Source organism: Pyrus communis, chromosome 7, assembly GCF_963583255.1.
Source record: "Pyrus communis chromosome 7, drPyrComm1.1, whole genome shotgun sequence".
In the NCBI taxonomy this organism is placed as follows: Eukaryota; Viridiplantae; Streptophyta; class Magnoliopsida; order Rosales; family Rosaceae; genus Pyrus; species Pyrus communis.
The window spans coordinates 9,943,709-9,964,690 of record NC_084809.1 but is presented as its reverse complement, the minus strand read 5'-3'; the positions used below and the strand labels follow the sequence as shown (position 1 = coordinate 9,964,690).

At 38.1% G+C, this 20,982-nt stretch overlaps 2 protein-coding genes and 1 pseudogene across 5 annotated transcripts; all 3 read left to right on the top strand.

Annotated features, from left to right (window-relative positions):
* The first annotated feature begins 809 nt into the window (after nt 1–809).
* Nucleotides 810–4,988, top strand: LOC137739922 (uncharacterized). Of its 4 annotated transcripts, none has more exons than XM_068479672.1 (8): nt 810–1,113; nt 1,909–2,237; nt 2,435–2,520; nt 2,744–2,890; nt 3,291–3,393; nt 3,507–3,619; nt 3,870–3,986; nt 4,444–4,988. In XM_068479672.1, the coding sequence occupies exons 2-7, from the start codon at nt 2,000–2,002 to the stop codon at nt 3,960–3,962; spliced, it is 780 nt and encodes a 259-aa protein (XP_068335773.1). In that variant the 5' UTR covers nt 810–1,113; nt 1,909–1,999; the 3' UTR covers nt 3,963–3,986; nt 4,444–4,988. The 4 variants fall into 4 exon arrangements, with proteins under 4 accessions (XP_068335773.1, XP_068335772.1, XP_068335771.1 ...); XM_068479671.1 differs by having other exon boundaries at nt 815–1,113; nt 1,943–2,237; nt 3,870–3,996; XM_068479670.1 differs by having other exon boundaries at nt 816–1,113; nt 1,921–2,237; nt 3,870–3,996.
* A 3,229-nt stretch (nt 4,989–8,217) lies between these two features.
* LOC137741028 (disease resistance protein RPM1-like) lies at nt 8,218–11,111 on the top strand. The gene has a single exon (XM_068480835.1). The coding sequence runs from the start codon at nt 8,247–8,249 to the stop codon at nt 11,109–11,111; it is 2,865 nt and encodes a 954-aa protein (XP_068336936.1). The 5' UTR covers nt 8,218–8,246.
* A 6,090-nt stretch (nt 11,112–17,201) lies between these two features.
* Nucleotides 17,202–19,801, top strand: LOC137741029 (disease resistance protein RPM1-like; annotated as a pseudogene).
* The last annotated feature ends 1,181 nt before the right edge of the window (nt 19,802–20,982 follow it).

Genomic DNA, 20,982 nt, shown 5'->3' with positions numbered 1-20,982 from the left:
TCTTCGTCATCCATGTTAGATGAGCTAGACTGTGGATCTTAGAATTAACAAAATGCAATAGATGGCTAGTTTGGAGCTCATAGTTTGTGTAGATTCATATGGTTTGGCTGGCCGGCATCGTATTGTTTGGTTTTCCAGGCATATGTCCTTTCACCAATCGTCAACTTCAACCTTATACTGATTACTCTATGCTGCAAAATCATATCAGAAAAAGAAAGAAAAAGCGAAAAGTACGTTAGAAAAGGCCGGCCCATATATGAAGTGGGAAGATTTTGAACTCGGAACGTGACCGTATGAAAAAAAGAAGGATAGAATTAATGATCTATATTAGAAATGGTCGGTCTACATATGAAGGATGATCTACGTTAGATAATTTACACTACAATTATCTATACATCTATACTATTAAGAGAACTCTTATTTTCATTTTTTTTCTATTTTGCCCTCACTTTTGATGCACACTATTGACAAAATAAGGGTAAAATAGTAATTTTGTACCTTTTGACAAAATAACAATCATATATCTATTTTTCCTATTTTACCTTCTTTTTTGACAAAATGACAATCATATACTTATTATTTCAAATTTACCCTTACTTTTGATATACAATATTTACATAAGATGATAAGAAGGATAAAACAATAATTATATAATATTAAAAAAAATATGCACTTATTAAGAGAAATTGTTCACATACGAAACGAAATGTGTGTTCTCTTCTAGTTTAATCTGTGAGAAGAGTTTGACCAAAACGCAATTTCATTTCTTGGCTTGATTATTTTATGCATCTAAAATCATTTTTTGTTTGCTTATGATCTTGTTTTTTCTAATGTCTTAAATATTTATTTATTATGATTGTTCATCATTTCCATGATTGCTCAATTTCTAATTACACCCACCACCCACCCTGCCTGCTTACTTTTCAACGAAAACAATTTTAAAATTAAATTAAAAAAAAATCCCAAATTTTTTTAATCATCCTTGCACCCTTCAAAGTCCACCGCTTCACTTCAATTCATAAGAACCCTAGAATTCGATTCTCAAATTCCCCATCCAATCGATGCCTGCATTGTTTCAGTCCGATGGCGATCTCCCGTACTGCTAAATTTCAGGTCAGCCCCCTTATTTGATCTCATAAAAATTCAATCTTTGCTCGAAATTTGTTAATTTGTTGATTGAACCGCGTTCCTTTTGATGAGAAATTTGTATTCTTTAATCACATTTTCAGGGTTATGATTATATATCATGTATTAAATTTATTAATTGCATGCTTGATTTTTATTTGTTTATTGAATTTTCTGGGAAGAAATAAACCTTCTTTTGTATGGACGCCAAGTTATATATAGGGAAATTGAAAGCTGGAGCTGAAGTTGATGCTATACAGAGTAATTAAGTTGGAATTTTATGCTAAGTATATGTAATTATCTTGATGGGTTATTCATTTAAGAAAATTCAAGGGCTTTTTTTTGCCTATAAATAAAAACAGTGGGATATTTTTTTTTTTTTTTTTCATAAGTCAAGTAATTAGGCCATGTTATATGTTAGGCTGGTTGCAAGAGCTTGGAATTGTAGTACCTATCAACGAAATCAGTAATAATCGTTTATTATGCTCCTATTGTTTCTTGAATCTTAATTGGTATATGGTATATCCATGATTAGCATTTTGCTTTTTTGAATCCTCGAAATTTCTGCCGATCTTGTTGCATAGATCTTGGTACTTTAAGCACTATATATTTCATACTTGTGCATATGGATGTTTTATGGAAAGTTCTTAGAGCAGTTTGGCATGTCAAATTATTATTTTTAGTACTGGAACAAGATTTTAATTTCCATAGAACTAGTAACAACAACTTGACATGTAATGCAGGTTCCTAACCAGTGTACTTTTCGTCTATTTGTTCTAATAGGTTCTTTCTTAGTTCCGTTTGAAATGATCTGTAGGAGCTATAACACTGGCAATGACTTTTTCTTTGGACTCCTGACTCGACATTCTTCGCAATGCAATTAGTATCAAATGATAGTCATAAGGAAGATATTACAGAATGTGAACCCATCTTAAGTCAGTCTGACATTTCACAGAGACCCACAGAATCTTCATCCTCATGTGAAATTACAGATGTGCTAGGTGATTTTCCTGCTACTGATGAAGAGTCACAAATTCTTGATGTCAATGAAAATTCTAAGTTGGTGAGCGCAGAGCAACCACAGTGCCGTATTTGCCTTGATGCTGAAGAAGGTTGTTCTATAGTTCCTGGCATTTCTTTGTGTATCTTCAGTTTACTGTCACCATTAGTTTTTCATGAAAAGGTTCAAATGATGTAGAGGATACACGAGTAACTTGCTGGTGAAAGTAATCATAGTTATGTACCTTTTCGATCATTATTTGGTGGCTAGGAAATTCAAATATCTTAGCGTTGTTTATTTGTCTCTCAGGGGAAGACTTAATTGCTCCATGCCATTGCAGAGGTACTCAGAAGTATGTCCATAGATCATGTCTTGATAACTGGAGGTCAACAAAGGTGAACATTTTCTTCATCCCTGCTCTTTCCTCGTGATCTGCAGATGCTTTTTTATATATTCATTTTAGAATAATGCAAATGCACATACTTGTGTTGAAATTCTTGTGATGTTTGTCTAATTTGGCACGAGTAGTGAAATAAAGCATTTTTTATTTATTTCTTTAAAGACTATGTTCCTTTTGTAGAGGCTTGGTATTAATTATTCATATATTTATTTCTTCAGGAGGGCTTTGCTTTTGCTCATTGTACAGAATGCAGGGCAGTGTTCATATTACGAGCGAATGTCCCTCCCGATCGCTGGTGGTTGAGATTGAAATTTCAGTTCCTTGTTGCTAGAGATCATGCATTCATTTTCATCATCGTGCAACTGGTAGGTTTACAAAAACTAATGGGATTCATTTTATTTTACCAAATAGGTATTTCTCCCCAAATAAAAGAACTTAGGCATTTTCCCTTAAATTTTATTCAACTTTGCACGGGCCACAGAAGAATTAACTAGAAACAGAAAGTACTGTTTGATTGGTTAGCAATAGTCAGCTGTAGCACACGTTTGCAAGGTTCTGTTATGTTTCGTACAGAAGGGTACTGTTAGAACTGATCCTAATGGTATTTGAAATTTAAATGTTCGTACTATTGGTAACTCTAAACATTAGTGTTAGTTGTTCAGTTACTTCAAACAAGTGACAAACTCTTATGGAAGAAGAAGAGGTAAAGACTTCCCTGTCAGTTTGTCATTCCTGAAATTTTGTGAATATTTTCTTTTTCATCAGATTGTGGCATTCTTGGGAGTGCTGGTATACAAATTTTATGGAGACGAACTAAGGGAGATGTTTGGTTATGAGGAGCACCCGTATGGGTTTTATACTATGGCTGGTATGCTAACTTCTCACTGCCCTCTGAACTCCCTATATTATATCTATGTTCTTCGTGTAAGACATACTGATTACACTAACTGCAATCTAATTGCATGTATTATTTTGTTGCAGTTTTAGCTATTGTTTTGGTGGGTTTGCTTTATGGCTTCTTCATAGCCATAATATGTGGACAGAGAATCAATGAACGGCATTACCATGTACTTGCCAAACAAGAATTAACAAAGGTCTAGTTCTTGATACTTTGAACTTACTATGGAACTCAAACTATACATACTGAATCTTACTGGTATCGAGGACTAAAATTTATATTCCAAGTTATGAGTTCTTAGGTTCAGTTGTATCTAACCAAGTTATATCGTGGATTATGCTCTACACACAGCGTGATGTTTCATAGACATAATATGTGGACAGAGAATTACAGTAATTATTCCAACTGAAAGTTAACTGGTACCTTTGTCCAATTTGTGATGCCAGGAATATGTTGTAGAAGACCGAGAAGATAATAAGAACGCCCCTGAGCTAGACCCGAGCCATGTGACAGAGCTAAGAATGTTGGGCCTTTATTAGTTGGAAGTCTTCATTCTCTAAATGGTCTCGTCTTGTAAGCAATTTTACATTCTGCAACTGCCTTTTCATATTGTTTTTATTTTTATTTTTTATTTTTTTTAACTTTTAAAAATTTGTTTCTCCTGCTTTCCATGTCTCGATGAAACCTGCCACTTGGATTCTGATTGTTTTGTTTTTTTACCCGTTTGCGTGGGTTGATCCTTTGCGCTTATGTGCACATGCATATTTGTTTGTATTAACCAGTATTTAAAAATGACACAAAATAATGCAAAACTAATAAATCCAGGTTTCTCTATCTATGCACTATTATACTTATCATTTCGGTCTTGATAGCTCTGAGTTTGTAGGTTCGTTGTTCCCTCGCATGTTCTTGTTACATAGAATCTGGGACTTCAAGTATTTGATGGATGCATTTTCTGAATATATCTTGACAAGTTTTTGTGTTTTTTTAGTCTCTCATTTTCACTTTTATTCTCTTCAGGTTTCCTTATGGCTTGTAATTTTCCAAGTGGAAGAGTGTGAAACCACATTTTCCTTTCAGATTCTTAATTAGCCAATTACCACCTTCTCGACTCCTGCAAGTTTTGCCTGCACCATTTTACGCTTCCTTAAATCCAAGCCCCACAGTATCCCACAAGCTTTCTTCACGGTCCTGCTTTGCTCTGGCTGTGTCTTTCAGATGCGGAATTTGGATTTCTAACTCAGCAATGGACCTGAAAAACATTTTCTCCTCACCAGGTACATGAACTGATCAACGAGCATTGTCTTTGCTGTCAAACGGAACAGCAATTACACAAGTGGTTTTTTCCAAAAATTAATATACGTGTATCTTCATTTACTTGTGAATTATTCTTAGTCATCAGCTTGTATTTACAAATAAATCTTACGATTTTCAAGCGGAAAACTGATGTTTATACTTTTTTCTGCATTCATTGTGCGTCTCTTATTTTCGCTTCCTCTTGTTCATCCTGGATGGACAGTGTTGTAATTCAATTTCTAGTGTTATGTAAAATTCTTCTCTTTGCACTTTCCAGCTTTCCTATGATACAATTTGTGATTCATGATTCGTTAAATTATCAGCTGGAATTTGAAATGTGAACGAAAATGTTCTAAATGTTCTTGTAAATTCTTGCTCCCGTTGAAGGATTTGTCTCTTTATGCATTAGGATCCGGACTCATGGATCGCTCGGATCGATAGATCAAAAGAAGATCTAACAATTTATCATATAGAGGGAGAGAGTTGTTTCAATGACACTATAAGCTGTTATTCTCTTATTTTAGTGAGATCTAAGTCTCCAAAAGCTAAGAAAAATGGCACCCAAGGTAAAAAGAAAAACCCAAAACCCTGCATGTCTGTGAATAACTGAAAACAAGATCAACTGCCTGCTAGTGCTTTGAACCAAATGCATTAGGAGGAGCATCATTGTGTTGAACACAGTTGTTCTTAAGCAATGCGGAAACAGAAGGAAACAACGGGAACAATTTCGGCAAGCATTTCTCATCAACTTCGACGATGGCCTTGCAACAAGCAGGGCCTAGCGCAAATTTACCGGTAAAGATTGTGGTAATAATTTCCTGTGCACACCCTGGAATACCCCGAAGTGAAGACCAACACTTTGCTATCTCAGCCGGGTCCACTGGCGGTCGTAGGCCTGGGATCCCTGGCGGCAACAGGCCTGGGATTCCAGGTGGCAGCAGGCCTGGGATCCCTGGCGGCAATAAGCTTGGGATCCCAGGTGGCAGTAGGCCTGGGATATTGGGAAAGTTCGGGAGTAGCGATGGGGGTGGCACATGCGCAAATCCGGTTGCAGCACATGTTGCCATAATTAGCAGTAGCGAAAACATTGCCTGAACTTCTCTAGACATCGTTGTCGGAAAAAACTCGGCACTCACGTATGTGCTATATCAGTATCAAAAAAAAGGTTAACTAGATTAGCTGTGTCGATGTTGGAGAAGAGATCCAAGGATTTATACAGTCCTCAGGTGAGTAAGTTACAATGGAATTAAATTTTTTATTTAGTCTAACAACAGTTTTTCATTTTTAAGAGCATTACTAGAGCAGTTAAACGTTATAACTTTTAATTGTAGCAGCAACTAAGTTTCTTCATTGAGATCGTAAATGTGTTCTTCGTTTTTCCTTTTAAATTTGGTAACTTGGCGCTGGCGGTTGAAAATTACTTACTGCCGGTAGAATAAAAGTTACACGGTCAATATGTATTGTATAAAAATCTACCAAAGCTTGAGAATATTTTAAATTTTGTCATACACTTAAAAGAGTTGGGAAGTTACTTAACACTTTTACTAAGCACTTTCAAATGAAGGCAGCTTTTGCTTTCTGAGGCTTTCTGGGAAAGCAGCTTTTGCTTTGACTTTCGAATCTCAAAGTATATTCACAATCAACTGAAATTATCCGGTAGTTGCTGAGATTGGCTGCTTGCAGAAGCAACCACAGTAGCAGCTAATTACTTGTTCGAATGGATATTCACTCCACTAGCTCGTTTCGCTCCTTTGTTTATTGTGTGAGTCACTTTCACACATATATTTTCATCTATGTAAATTAGATCGACCAAACATATTATTTTTCTTTGTTTAGAAGGTTCGGTTCAGTTTTATCTGGTGCGGGAAAAACTGTAGTCATGTTATCGCTTACTTGAAATGCAATTGCACGCAACTTGTTAAGTATTGGATAGTGCTAGCCACACACCAATTTGTACTTCTCACACATTTTTTTTAATTTTCAACTGTCGGATTGGATGAATTGAAGAAGATAGTGGGGAAAAAAAATTAACAAGGGTGTGTGAGAGGTAAAAATGGGTGTAAATAGTAACTTCCTAACCATTTTGTCGGAAAAATGATCTTGGTTCGTGTGGATAACAAGTCGAGAGGAATGCTAAGAAGATTCTATCAAAAGTGGGACTTTCTATGTATTCTTTGTCGCCTCATGTTTAAGCACAATGTTTTATAATGTTGGCACAGAAATTGACGTTAAACTGTGAGGTGACAGAAACTCCATGGAGAGTCCCACTCTGAGAGTTTCCTTAGCATTTCTCGCTAGTCAATAATTGAATTTTTGAAATTTGAGTCATTTTCTAGGGAATTTCATGGACAAATAAATTACTACAATCTGATTGCTTTGTCACAAACAATTTAAAATCCAGTCGCTGTGTTCAATTCTGTTACCAAAGCTTGAGAATATTTTAAATTTTGTCATAGACTTAAAAGAGTTAGAAGTTACTTAACACTTTTGCTAAGCAATTTCAAATGAAGGCAGCTTTTGCTTTTTGAGGCTTTCTGGGAAAGCAGCTTTTGCTTTGACTTTCGAATCTCAAAGTATATTCACAATCAAATGAAATTATCCGGTAGTTACTGAGCTTGGCTGCCTGCAGAAGCAACCACAGCAGCAGCTAATTACTTGTTCGAATGGATACTCACTCCATTAGCTCGTTTCGCTCCTTCGTTTATTGTGTGAGTCACCTTCACACATATATTTTCATCTATGTAAATTAGATCGACCAAATATATTATTTTTAGGATGTGCTATCCACACATCTCATTTTACTTCTCGCACACCTTTTAATAATTTATGTTCATTGATCTTCTTCAATTCATCCGATCCGACGACCGAAAATTAAAAAGATATGTGAGAAGTAAAATGGGGTGTGTGAATATCACACTCCTTATTTTTCTTTGCTTAGAAGGTTCAGTTCAGTTTTATCTGGTGTCGGAAAAAATGTAGTCATGCTATCGTTTTCTTGCAATGCAATTGCACGCAACTTGCTAAGTATTGGATAGTGCTAGCCACATACCCATTTTTACTTGTCACACACGTCTCTCAATTTTCGACCGTTAGATTGGATGAATTGAAGAAGATCAGTGGCAAAAAATTAAGAAGGGTGTGTGAGAGGTAAAAATGGGTGTGAATAGCAACTTCCTAACCATTTTGTCGGAAAAATGATCTTGGTTCTTGTGGATAACAAGAACTCCATGGAGAGTTCCACTAGAGTTTCCTTAGCATTTCTCACAAGGCAATAATTGAATTTTTTAAATTCGAGTCATCTTCTAGGAAATTTCATGGACAAATAAATTACTACAAAGAAAAATTACTAAAATCCGAATGCTTTGTCACAAACAATTCAAAATCCAGTCGCTGTTACTTGCACTAAAAGGCATCTGCAATTTTTTTGAATATGTATATGTTGCCCCTCGCTTATATAACTCCATACAATTTGGGATAGAGAATCAGGGGAGGAAAAAAGGGTAATTGAAACAGTAAAGAGAGAGTTAATGGCAGAGACTGCAGTGAAGTTTCTGCTCGACAAGGTTGCACCATTTTTCGAAAATGATCTGCAACTTTTGGGAGGGGTTAGGGAAGAAATCGTGTATCTGAGAGGGGAACTGGAGCGCATGACTGCGTTTCTGAGGGTTGCTGATGCTTTTGAAGAGAGTGATGAGGAAGTCAAAGTATGGGTGAAGCAAGTAAGAGACATTGCTCACGACAGCGAAGATGTTCTCGACGAATTTACACTTCTCCAGGCACATGATCATGGGAAGGGGTTATACAGTTCCATCCATAGGTTTTCGTGTTGCATTAAGAACATGAAATCTCAATACCGAATTGCTGCTGAGTTACAAGGCATCAACTCGAGAATCAGAAAAATCTCGGAGGTTCATAGGAGACTACGTCGCAAGTTTAATATGGCTGAACAAGGTTCAGGCTCTTCAACTGCACGTCAAATGTGGGAGGACCATCGTGGTGATGCTCTACTATTAGAGAAAACTGATATAGTTGGCATTGACGAGCCTATAAAGCAGATGGTAAGGTGGCTTATCATCGGTGGTTCCGGACGAGAAGTAATTTCTGTGGCTGGAATGGGAGGACTGGGGAAGACAACCTTGGCGAAGCAAGTCTATGATGCAGCAGATGTGAAGAAGCATTTCAAAGTAAGCGCTTGGATCACGGTTACTCAGTCTTTCAAACTCGGGGAACTCCTCGAAGACATGATTCAACAACTCCACAAAGCCATCCGAAGGCCAGTTCCGCAAGGAACAAACAATATGAACAACAATCAATTGAAAACAATAATCAAGGCCTTCCTGCAGAAAAGGAGGTACCTAATTGTTCTCGACGATGTGTGGGACATGTACGGATGGGCCTCTCTGAAGTATGCCTTGCCTAACAATACTTGTGGCAGTCGAGTCATACTAACTACTCGAAAATCTGATGTAGCCTCGACAACCAGCAAAGAATCTGGAGGTAAAGTCTTTAATTTGGAGCCCTTGCCGCAGTTGGAGTCATGGGAGCTTTTATGCAAGAAGACATTCCAAGGGAATTCATGCCCTCCTTATTTAGAGGAAATCGGTAAATCTATCTTAAGAAAGTGTGAGGGGCTGCCCCTTGCCATTGTGGCAGTCAGCGGTGTTTTGGCTACCAAAGACAAGCGCAGGATTGACGAGTGGGATATGGTTGGCCATAGCCTTGGTGCTGAAATGGAGGGCAATGACAAACTCAAGGACTTGAAAAAAGTACTTTCACTCAGCTTTAACGACTTACCTTACTGTCTTAAGTCTTGCTTCTTGTACCTGAGCATCTTTCCCGAGGATCATCTAATCGAGCATATGAGACTTGTTCGGTTATGGATGGCAGAGGGTTTTATCGAAGAAAAACAAGGCAAAACGCTAGAAGATGTTGCAGAGGACTACCTCAATGAACTGTTGAATAGAAGCATGATTCAAGTAGCAGAGACAACAACCGATGGAAGGGTTAAAAGCTTCCGTGTCCATGATCTTCTCCGTGAGATTATCACCTCCAAGATAAGAGATCAGAACTTTGCCACAATAGCTAAAGAGCAAAACATACCATGGCCTGATAAAGTCCGACGCCTGTCAATGCATACCTCTTTGCAATACATACAGAAAAACAGGTCCGCTTCTCAACTACGTTCTCTGTTTATGTTCGGAGTTACTGAGAAGCCACTACTGCACACAATTTTTCCTGGAGGTTTTAGGCTTCTTAGTGTGTTGGATTTGCAAGGCGCACCTCTCAATGTTTTTCCAGTTGAAGCTGTCAACCTTTTCTTCTTGAAGTATCTAAGCTTGAAAGGTACCAGGGTGAAAATCATTCCAAAATTTATAGGGAAGCTTCAGAACTTGGAGACTTTGGATCTGAAGCATTCTCTGGTCACTGAGCTCCCAGTTGAAATTCTAAAGCTTCAACATCTGCGTCATCTTTTAGTATATCGTTATGAATTTGTACCTTACGGAGATTTTCACTCAAAATATGGCCACTCCAAATATGGCTTTAAGGTGCTTGCAAAAATAGGGGCTTTAACTTGCCTTCAAAAGCTTTGTTTCATCGAGGCAAACCAAGATGGAGGTGCCATATTGAGGGAGCTAGGGAAACTAATTCAGCTAAGACGGTTAGGAATTGTACATTTGAGGAAACAAGACGGAAAAACTCTCTGTTTATCCATTGAAAAGCTGACCAAACTTTGCGCGTTGTCCATAACTTCGGTAGAAGAGGATGAGATCATTGATCTGCAGCACATTTCTTCTCCTCCTCTACTGCTTCAGCGCCTATACTTGCGAGGACGATTGGAGACATTGCCTCACTGGATACCTTCGCTGCACAGCCTTGTCAGGTTATATCTGAAATGGAGTAGGTTAAAGGACAATCCGCTTGTATTCATTCAGCATCTGCCCAACCTAGTACATCTCGAATTATCTCAGGTGTTTGAAGGAGACACATTGTGTTTTGGAGCTGGTGGATATAAGAAGCTTAAACATTTAGGCATTGATAAATTTAATGAGCTTAGATGTATAGAGGTGCAGAAGGGAGCAATGCCGTTCATTGAAAAACTAAGTATCCAGCGCTGTAAATCGTTAGAGAAGGTGCCATCTGGGATTGAACACCTGAACAAGCTGAAGGTGCTTGAATTCTTTGATATGCCGGAAAAGTTAATCAAGACACTGAGTCCACATGAACAAGGCAATGATTATTGGAAGGTTGCGCATATCCCGGAAGTTTATTTCACCTACTTAAGGGAGTCTGGGTGGGAGGTCTACACTTTGGAGAGTTTTAATGAAGGAGAAAACTTTCCTCAAATCACTTCTCTCATCAAGAGCCACGAACTTGAAAGCCGTTGGAAGTAATGTTTTCACTTCAGTTGATCAGTTTGATATTATTCAGGAGATGCTGCATACATTGCAAATTACTGTAAATACTCTTGTAGATAGTTGCAAATACTCTTGTAAATAATCTTGTTCAGTTTGATATTCATGTATATATTATATATGTTTATGTCTTGGATTACTCAAGATGTAGAACAAGTAACTAGAATTTGGAATTTCGAAAGGGATTCCAAGAGAGAACAAGAGTTAGGTTTCAAAGTACGAGAAACAGAGGACCTTTAGAACCAAAAGACACAAATGGTTTCAGTTGGTTTAGAAGATGTCAATGACAACTTCTACTATGTTATGAGAGGCTGGAAAAGTTATTTCTATACCATGAACAAGTATAAAGCCTTTCTCACATATATCCAATGTCTCACATACTAGTCACGTTACCAATTATTGTGAAAAAGACGCTGTATGCAATGCTTTTACATCTTTGTGGATTACAAAAACATAAGCGAAATCTATTTAACCTAGGTCTCCCCAGGTTTTGTGTCATAAAATAGTGTATGCATACAAGAATATCTCATCCAACATCACTTGAGCTACAAAATATAGGAAAATTCGAAATTTCAAATTTAGAAGATGAGAACATAACTCTACAGTTTTGATAATGTGAAGCCACAAAATCTTAAATTTCCCTTGGAAGAGGAACTAGGAAATATATGCAAAATTTTCTCATTGACGATAGCACAGTTGTTCTTGGGAAAAAGGAAGAAGAAAGGATTGAACTTAAATCAAGTAATTTGGAGCGTAACATACTTACCTTGCCATAGTTTTATAGAACACACAAATACTCTCCCGTATCATCTCATCATGTGAACACTGAACAACACGTAACGGGTACATATAAAAGTAAAAGATGAAGTTGATGAGGATGGTAGTGAGGAGGAAAGCAAGACCAAGGAAAAGATGGCTTTGCCAACAAAGGTTCTTGTGGAGCCGAGTCACACCAATGCTTCTTCAGAAATTGAAAAGCAAAATCCAAAAGTCGAGGCATGACTTACAAAAGCAAATAGGACAGAAAATCTGGATAACAATGATGCAGGAATGAAGATCAGAGCTGTATCAAATGTTGGCATGGAAAAGTTTGCCTTTGGGTCAACAGATGATGGGTGCTTAATGATTCCTACCAAAGATATATTATTGATTCAAGTTGTTGATACTCAATTCTTAGGAGAGCTCAAAGGGTTCAAAATTTCGACAGGTCGAAAACCTAAATTCAAACAAAGACAAAAAAAAAAAAGAAAAGGATCTGAACTCGAGGACGAGTTCTTTCTGAGAAGAAGAGTATGATGTAGCCCACGACAATTAATATGGTCTATGTATTAAACATGTTGTTGGTGGCTTTCCATCTTTTCAAAACCATGTTTTAATTAGATGTCTAGAAACTATAATCTTTAGTATTACATATGTATCCTATCAATTATAGTAACTTCCCTATTTAAAGGGATATTTATGTACTCAAAAGAAAGTCAATTTAGGTGAATTAAAGTTAATTAAGAAGAGAGTGATTTTCTCCTTCCTTAAATCAAGTGTTAGGCTTGGTCACCTTGAGCGAATCCAAGATTAACGACGTTGAGCAATTCCGTTGCACCTGGTTGAGTGATTCCCAAATTACTACCCTCCGCCTCCTCGAGACTTCTTGACTCCTACTACATCAAGAACCGCAGAAGTTCTGATTCTTTAGGTGTTACCACTATTCATAATATATGTTCTAACCAATGGCTCTGAGATCACAGTTGGCACCCACTTGACAACAAGGTTCTAACATAAATAAAACTGATCAAGCAGAGGCCATTTCAACAAATTCTTTATCTCACATAATGATCAATTTGTTATAAACTTCTTATTTAAGTGTGATTGTGTAAATCCTAGATTAGATTTGATTCTAGTTATTTTTCCCTATTAGGACTTGTATTCCTTGGAGGAGAAGGATTTCTTCCTTCCCTTATTACTATAAATAAAGGCACTGCATATGGGGAATAACATATCCTCTACACAACCCTACAAACACTTGACTCTCTCTATATTTTCTCTGTGTCGTCGGCCCCCTATCCCTGTCAATTAAGTTCGTATATGCCACAACACGTTATCAGCACTCTCCTACCGCTGCATTTAGGAATTTGACGTGGAAGTTTTTCAGTATCAAACCAATTCATCAATATCATCACACAATCAGGTTCTTTCAAAACAACGATTTTTATTTCGATATTTTTGTAGCCCTAATAGCATGAACATTCACCATAATGCATGACCCAGCTTTACATTTTTCGAATTTTAGATTCTACATAAATTGTCTATGCATTATATCCATAATTGTTGAATTATGTGAATTGATATTGCCAAAAATTGCATCATATATCTGCTCATGCATTAAATTATATGTTGAATTAGTGTGAAAAAAAAAATAGAAAAAAAAGGTTTCGTAAAACCCTAACATCACCGGCTCCATGCTGCGCTGCAGTGCAAGCCGCTAGCACCAAGCCAGCAGCTTGCGTTGGCTTAGTAAGCCCAGCTGAGCCATGAATTATAAGGCTGCAAGCCCATAACCAAACGGTGCGTTTTAGGCACCATCGTCCCCATCCTAAACCCTCGACTTGAAGCCATGGTCCTCCCCGTCAACTTTTCCGACAAAAACACGACCAACAGTCGTGTGATTTGGACGAAACTCATTGTTTTCACCAATGATCTTCGAAATTCCAGAAGAATTTCATGAATTTTTTTTTTTTGTAGGATTCACTCGAATCCCTTCAGTTCTTACACCCTTGACGTTTATGTTCAACCTCTGTCGTCCAATCTTGGTTCTCCGATGAACCAAGGCTTGCACCGACCATGGAACACCACCTGAATCGGTGCCGTTGACCATCTCTAGGTGGATCCCGACACCCAGCACCGTTGGGGTGGCTTGAAGATCCAATCCGAGCCCTAACAGGCCTCAGATTCCTTTTGGTCCATATCGCACAACACCTTTTTTATTGGGCCTGTTTGTGCCTAATGCCTTAAGCTACATCACCAACCCTTTGGGCTTTGGTGATAACCCAGCCCGAGAACCAATTGAGCCTTTTTGGGCTCCTGCCGTTTCTCCCATGCACCGCGTCACACACAAACATAGCCTCTGTTGGTGTATGTGTGTCTATGCCTCGCAGGATCCCAGCCCACGCGCTGGTGCATCTGTTTATGCATCACACCAAATCAATGCCCTTCATGGGCCCCTATTTTGGGCTTGCGCTTGCAACCTACTTATTTATGATGTTGGGCATGCTTGAATGCTAGGCCCAAGCCCAACCTTGCCCAATTTTTGGGCCTGGACCACGATACTAAATTTGATAAGCCCACTAGTGGGCTTTGGCCCATTATTTTGGACCCTTGATTTTAATTGTTTTTTTTTAAGACAATTTGGGTTTTATAATTTTTCACCCGCACTTTAATTTTGGCCCGAAGTCCAAATAATTAATTCAATTGTTATAAAGACCTGAAGTTCTATTTGCATATTTTCTTGTTGCATATTTCTGTATATATTTGTGTTTGTCTGCAGGAACATATGAACCTGAAGTTCATAATTATTTCAAAACCTAAAGTTTCTAAAAACATGCCTTGTATGAAAACCTAAAATTTTCTTTAAAAACATCACCTATGAAAAGCTGAAGTAATTTTTCATGAAAATTTAAACAAATACGTATGGATTGATTTTTTTTTCCCATTACACTAACCACATCTTATCCATTTATTTTGTGATAGGAACATGTCGAATTTGAACAAACTCGACTTCACCGCTTTAGAGGTCTCTGGAAGGAACTACCTCAAGTGAGTCCAAGATGTGAAGCTCCACCTCACCACAAAGAATTTACGTCCTGCCATTTAAGATGAGACAGACAACCTGGTTGGCGAAGCTAAGAAAGCCACTGTCATGATCTTCATCCGAAGACACATTCATGACGCACTGCAAACCGAGTATCTTACTGAGGAAGATCCACAAGCACTTTAGGTCGCTTTGGCTAATCGTTTTGATCACCAAAAGGGCATCTTCTTGCTTGAAGCAAGACATGACTGGCAAGATCTGCGCTTCCAAGACTTTAAGTCTGTGAATGAATATAATTCTGAAGTTTGTCGAATCCGATCACTTCTTAAGTTTTGTAACGAGAACTTGACTAAAGAGCATCTCCTGGAGAAGACCTATTCGACCTTCTCTGCTATTAATATTGTCATGCAGCAACAATAAAGGGCTCAGAAGTTCACTAAGTTTTAAGATTTGATCTCTATTTTATTTCTTGCTGAAAGGCAGAATCAGCTGTTGATGAAAAATCATCAAGCTCGACCTACTAGAGCAACCGTTGTGCCTGAAGCACACTATAGCACGAACCAGGCGTGGTAGGGGTGGCTAGAAGCCACCATGTTAAGGTCAACAGAGCCAAGGTCCACTTAAGGGAGGAAATTGAGCCCAAAAGCGCCCCAATCTCGCTCCTAAGGCCCCAAACTTCAAGAATAAGGGTAAAGCACCTGAAACCATGGATGTGGACATGTGCTATCGCTGTGTCGATGTTGGGGAAGTGATCCAAGGATTTATACAGTGCTCAAGTAAGTAAGTTACAATGGAATTAAATTTTATTTAGTCTGACTGCAGTTTTTTATTTTTAAGAGCATTACTAAAGCAGTTAACGTTACAACTTTTAATTATAACAAAAACTAAATTACAAGAAAATATGTTCATCAAGATCGTAAATCTGTTCTTCGTTCTTCGTTTTTCCTTTTAATCTTGGTAACTTGGCACTGGCAGTTGAAAATTACTTAGGGATGTGCTATCGACACACCTCATTTTACTTCTCACACACCCCTTGATAATTTATGTCCGTTGATCTTCTTCAATTTATCCGATCCGATGGCTGAAAATAAAAAAAGTGTGTGAGAAGTAAAATGGCGTGTGTGGATATCACATCCCATTACTTACCGCCAGTAGAATAAAGTTACAAAGCCGATATGTATTGTATGAAAATCTATCAAGGCTTGAGAATATTTTAATTTTTGTCATAGACTTAAAAAAGTTAGAAAGTTATACTATTACTAAGCAATTTCAAATGAAAGCAGCTTTTGCTTTCTGGGGCTTTCCGGGAAAGCAGCCTTTCTTTGACTTTCGAATCTCAAAATATATTCACAATCAAGTGAAATCATCCGGTAATTGCTGAGATTGGCTGCCTGCAGAAGCAACCACAGCAGTACCTAATTACTGGTTCGAATGAATATTCACTCCACTTGCTCGTTTCGCTCCTTTGTTTATTGTGTGAGTCACTTTCACACACATATATTTTCGTCTATGTAAATTAGATCGACCAAACAAATTATTTTTCTTTGTTTAGAAGGTTCGTTGCAGTTTTACGTGGTGCTGGAAAAACTGTAGTCATGCTATCGTTTACTTGCAATTGCATGCCACTTGTTAAGTATTCGATACTGCAATCCACACACTCATTTTTACTTCTCACACACCTTTCTCAATTTTTAACTGTCGGATTTGATGAATTGAAGAAGATTGACGGTAAAAAATCAACAAGTGTGTGTGTGAAAGGTAAAAATGGGTGTGTAAATAGCAATTTCCTAACCATTTTGTCGGAAAAATGATCTTAGTTCTTGTGGATAACAAGTTGAGACATGCTAAAAGAACTCTCAAAAGTGAGACTTTCCATGTATTCTATGTCGCCTCATGTTTTAAGCACAATGTTTTATAACATGATACATAAATTAACGTTAAACTGTGAAGTGGTTGAAACTCCATGAAGAATCTCACTATGAGAGTTTCCTTAGCATTTCCCACAAGTCCATTTTGGACTTTTGAAATTTGAGTCATTTTCTAGGAAATTTCATGGACAAATAAATTACTACAAAAAAAAATTACTACAATCCGATTGCTTGGCCACAAATAATTCAAAATCCAGTTGCTGTTACTTGTACTAAAAGACATCTGCAATTTTTTTGAATATTTATATGTTGCCACTCACTTATATAACTCCATACATTTTGAAACAGAGAAAATCAGTTGAGGAAAAAAAGGTATTCGGAATAGTAAAGAGAGAGTTAATGGCAGAGAGTGCAGTACAGTTTCTTCTGGACAAGGTTGCACCACTTTTCGAAAATGATATTCAACTTATGGGAGGGGTTAGGGAAGAAATCGTGTATCTGAGAGGGGAACTGGAGTGCATGACCGCTTTTCTGAGGGTTGCTGATGCATTTGAAGAGAGTGATGAGGAAGTCAAAGTATGGGTGAAGCAAGTAAGAGACATTGCTCATGATAGCAAAGATGTTCTCGACGAATTTACACTTCTCCATCCATAGGTTTTCGTGTTGCATTAAGAACATGAAATCTCAATACCGAATTGCCGCTGAGTTACAAGGCATCAACTTGAGAATCAGAAAAATCTCGGAGGTTCATAGGAGACTACGTCACAAGTTTAATATGGCTGAACAAGGTTCGGGCTCTTCAACTGCAGGTCCAATGTGGGAGGACCATCGTGATGATGCTCTACTATTAGAGAAAACTGATATAGTTGGCATTGACGAGCCTATAAAGCAGATGGTAGGGTGGCTTGTCATCGGTGGTTCCGGACGAGAAGTAATTTCTGTGGCTGGAATGGGAGGACTAGGGAAGACAACCTTGGCGAAGCAAGTCTATGATGCAGCAGAAGTGAAGAAGCAGTTCAAAGTAAGCGCTTGGATCACGGTTACTCAGTCTTTCAAACTCAGGGCACTCCTCGAAAACATGATTAGCAATCAATTGAAAACAATAATCAAGGCCTTCCTGCAGAAAATGAGGTACCTAATTGTTCTCAACGATGTGTGGGATATGGACGGATGGCCCTCTCTGAAGTATGCCTTGCCTAACAATACTTGTGGCAGTCGAGTCATACTAACTACTCGAAAAACTGATGTAGCCTTGCCAATGTGGTAGTCATCGATGTTTTGGCTACCAAAGACAAGCGCAGGATTAACGAGTGGGATATGGATGGCCATAGCCTTGGTGCTGAAATGGAGGGCAATGACAAACTCAAGGACTTGAAAAAAGTACTTTCACTCAGCTTTAATGACTTACCTTACTATCTCAAGTCTTGCTTCTTGTACCTGAGCATCTTTCCTGAGGATCACCTAATCGAGAATATGAGACTTGTTCGGTTATGGATGGCAGAGGGTTTTATCGAAGCAAAATAAGGCAAAACACTAGAAGATGTTGCAGAGGACTACCTCAATGAACTGTTGAATAGAAGCATGATTCAAGTAGCGGATACAACGTCCGATGGAAGAGTCAAAAGCTTTCGTGTCCATGATCTTCTCCGTGAGATTATCACCTTCAAGATAAGAGATCAGAACTTTGCCACAATAGCTAAAGAGCAAAACATACCATGGCCTGATAAAGTCCGACGCCTGTCAATGCATACCTCTTTGCAATACATACAGAAAAACAGGTCCGGTTCTCAACTACGTTCTTTGTTTATGTTCAGAGTTACTGAGAAGCCACTACTGCAAACAATTTTTCTTGGAGGTTTTAGGCTTCTTACTATGTTGGATTTGCAAAGCGCACCTCTAAATGTTTTTCCAGTTGAAGCTGTCAACCTTTGCTTTTTGAAGTATCTAAGCTTGAAAGGTACCGGGGTGAAAACCATTTCGAAATTTATAGGGACGCTTCAGAACCTGGGGCCTTTGGATCTGAAGCATTCTCTGGTCATTGAACTCCCAAGTGAAATTCTGAAGCTTCAACTTCTACATCATCTTTTAGTATATCGTTATGAATTTGTACGTAGAGAAATTTTTTTAGACAAAATGTGGCTTTAAGTTGCTTGCAAACATAGGGGCTTTAACTTGCCTTCAAAAGCTTTGTTTCATTGAGGTAAACCAAGATGGAGGTGCCATATTGAGGGAGCTGGGGAAACTAATTCAATTGAGATGGTTAGGCATTGTACATTTGAGGAAACAAGACGGAAAGGCTCTTTGTTCATCCGTCGAAAAGCTGACCAAACCTCGCGCTTTGTCCATAACTTTGGCAGAAGAGGATGAGATCATTGATCTGCAACACATTTATTCTCCCCCCTCACTGCTTCAGCGCTTATACTTGCAAGGAAGATTGGACACATTGCCTCACTGGATACCTTCTATGGACAGCCTTGTCAAGTTACATCTGAAATGGAGTAGGTTAAAGGACAATCCCCTTGTATTCCTTCAGTATCTGCCCATCCTAGTACATCTCGAATTATCTCAGGTGTCTGAAGGAGATACATTGTGTTTTGGAGCTGGAGGATTTAAGAAGCTCAAATATTTAGGCATTGGTGAGTTTGATGAGCTTAGATGTATAGAGGTGCAGGTGGGAGTAATGTCGTCCATTGAAAAGCTAAGTATCCGGCACTGTAAGTCGTTAGAGAAGGTGCCATCCGGGATTGAACACCTGAACAAGCTGAAGGTGCTTGAATTATTTAATATGCCAGAAAAGTTAGTCAAGACACTGACTCCACACGAACAAGGCAACGATTATTGGAAGGTTGCGCATGTCCCGGAAGTTTATTTCACCAACTTGAGAGAGTCTCGGTGGAGGTCTACCCTTTGGAGGGTTTGAATGAAGGAGAAAACTTTCCTCAAAGGCTCAAATCATTTCTCTCATGAAGAGCCACGAACTTGAAACTCGTTGGAAGTAATGTTTTACTTCACCTGATCAGTTTGATATTACTAAAGGAGATGCTGCATACATTGTAAATTACTGTAAATACTCTTGTAGGTAGTTGCAAATACTCTTGTAAATAATCTTGATCAGTTTGATATTCATGTATGTATTACATATATTTTGATGCCTTGGATTGCTCATGATGTAGAACAAGTAACCAGAATTTGGAATTTCAAAAGGGACAGAATAAGAGTTTGGTTTCAAGGTACGAGAAATAGAGGAATTTTAGAACTGGAAGACACGAATGATTTGAAGTTGGTTTAGAAGATGTCAATGACAACTTCTACTATGTTATAAGAGGAGGGAAAAGTTTATTCCATACCATGAACGCATATAAAGCCCTTCTCATATATATCCAACATCTTACATACTAGTTGCGTTACCAATTATTGTGGAAAAGACGTCGTATTCAAAACTTTCACATAACCTACATCCCCAGATTTTGTGTCATAAAATAGTGTATGCATACAAGAATCTCTATAAAATTATCTCATCCCACATCACGTGAGCTACAAAATATGAGAAAATTAGAAATTTCAAATTTAGAAGATGAGGGATACATAGAGTTTTGGTAATGTGAAGCCACAAAATCTTAAATTTCCCTTGGAGAAGAAACTAGGGAATATATGCAAAATTTTCCCGTTGATGGCAGCACGGTTGTTCTTGGGTAAAAGGAAGAAGAAAGGATTTAAGATAAATCAAGTAATTTGGAGAGCTACGTGCCTACCATGCCATAGATTTATAGAACAAACGAATACTCTCCTGTATCACCTCATCCTGTGAACAACATGTAACGGGTACGAGATATGAAAGGCGAACCCAGAAGTTCTGATTCTTTAGGTGTTCCCACTATTCATAAGATATGTTCTACCTAATGGCTGTGAGATAACAGCATGGTAGCCACTTGACAACAAGGTTCTCACATAAAAACTGATCAAGCCGAGGACATTTCCACAAATTATCTCACATAATGATCAATTAACTATCCAATTTTTTTCTCAAGAAACTTTAAATCGGAATTTATACCGTGAAATTGTAATTTTTTTTTAACTTGAAAGAGAGAGACTTTTCGCTTAGTTGGTTAAGAATATTCAACTTTGCAACCAAGGTTTGAAGTTCCATTACCCCCTCCCGACCCCACCATCGCGTGTATCA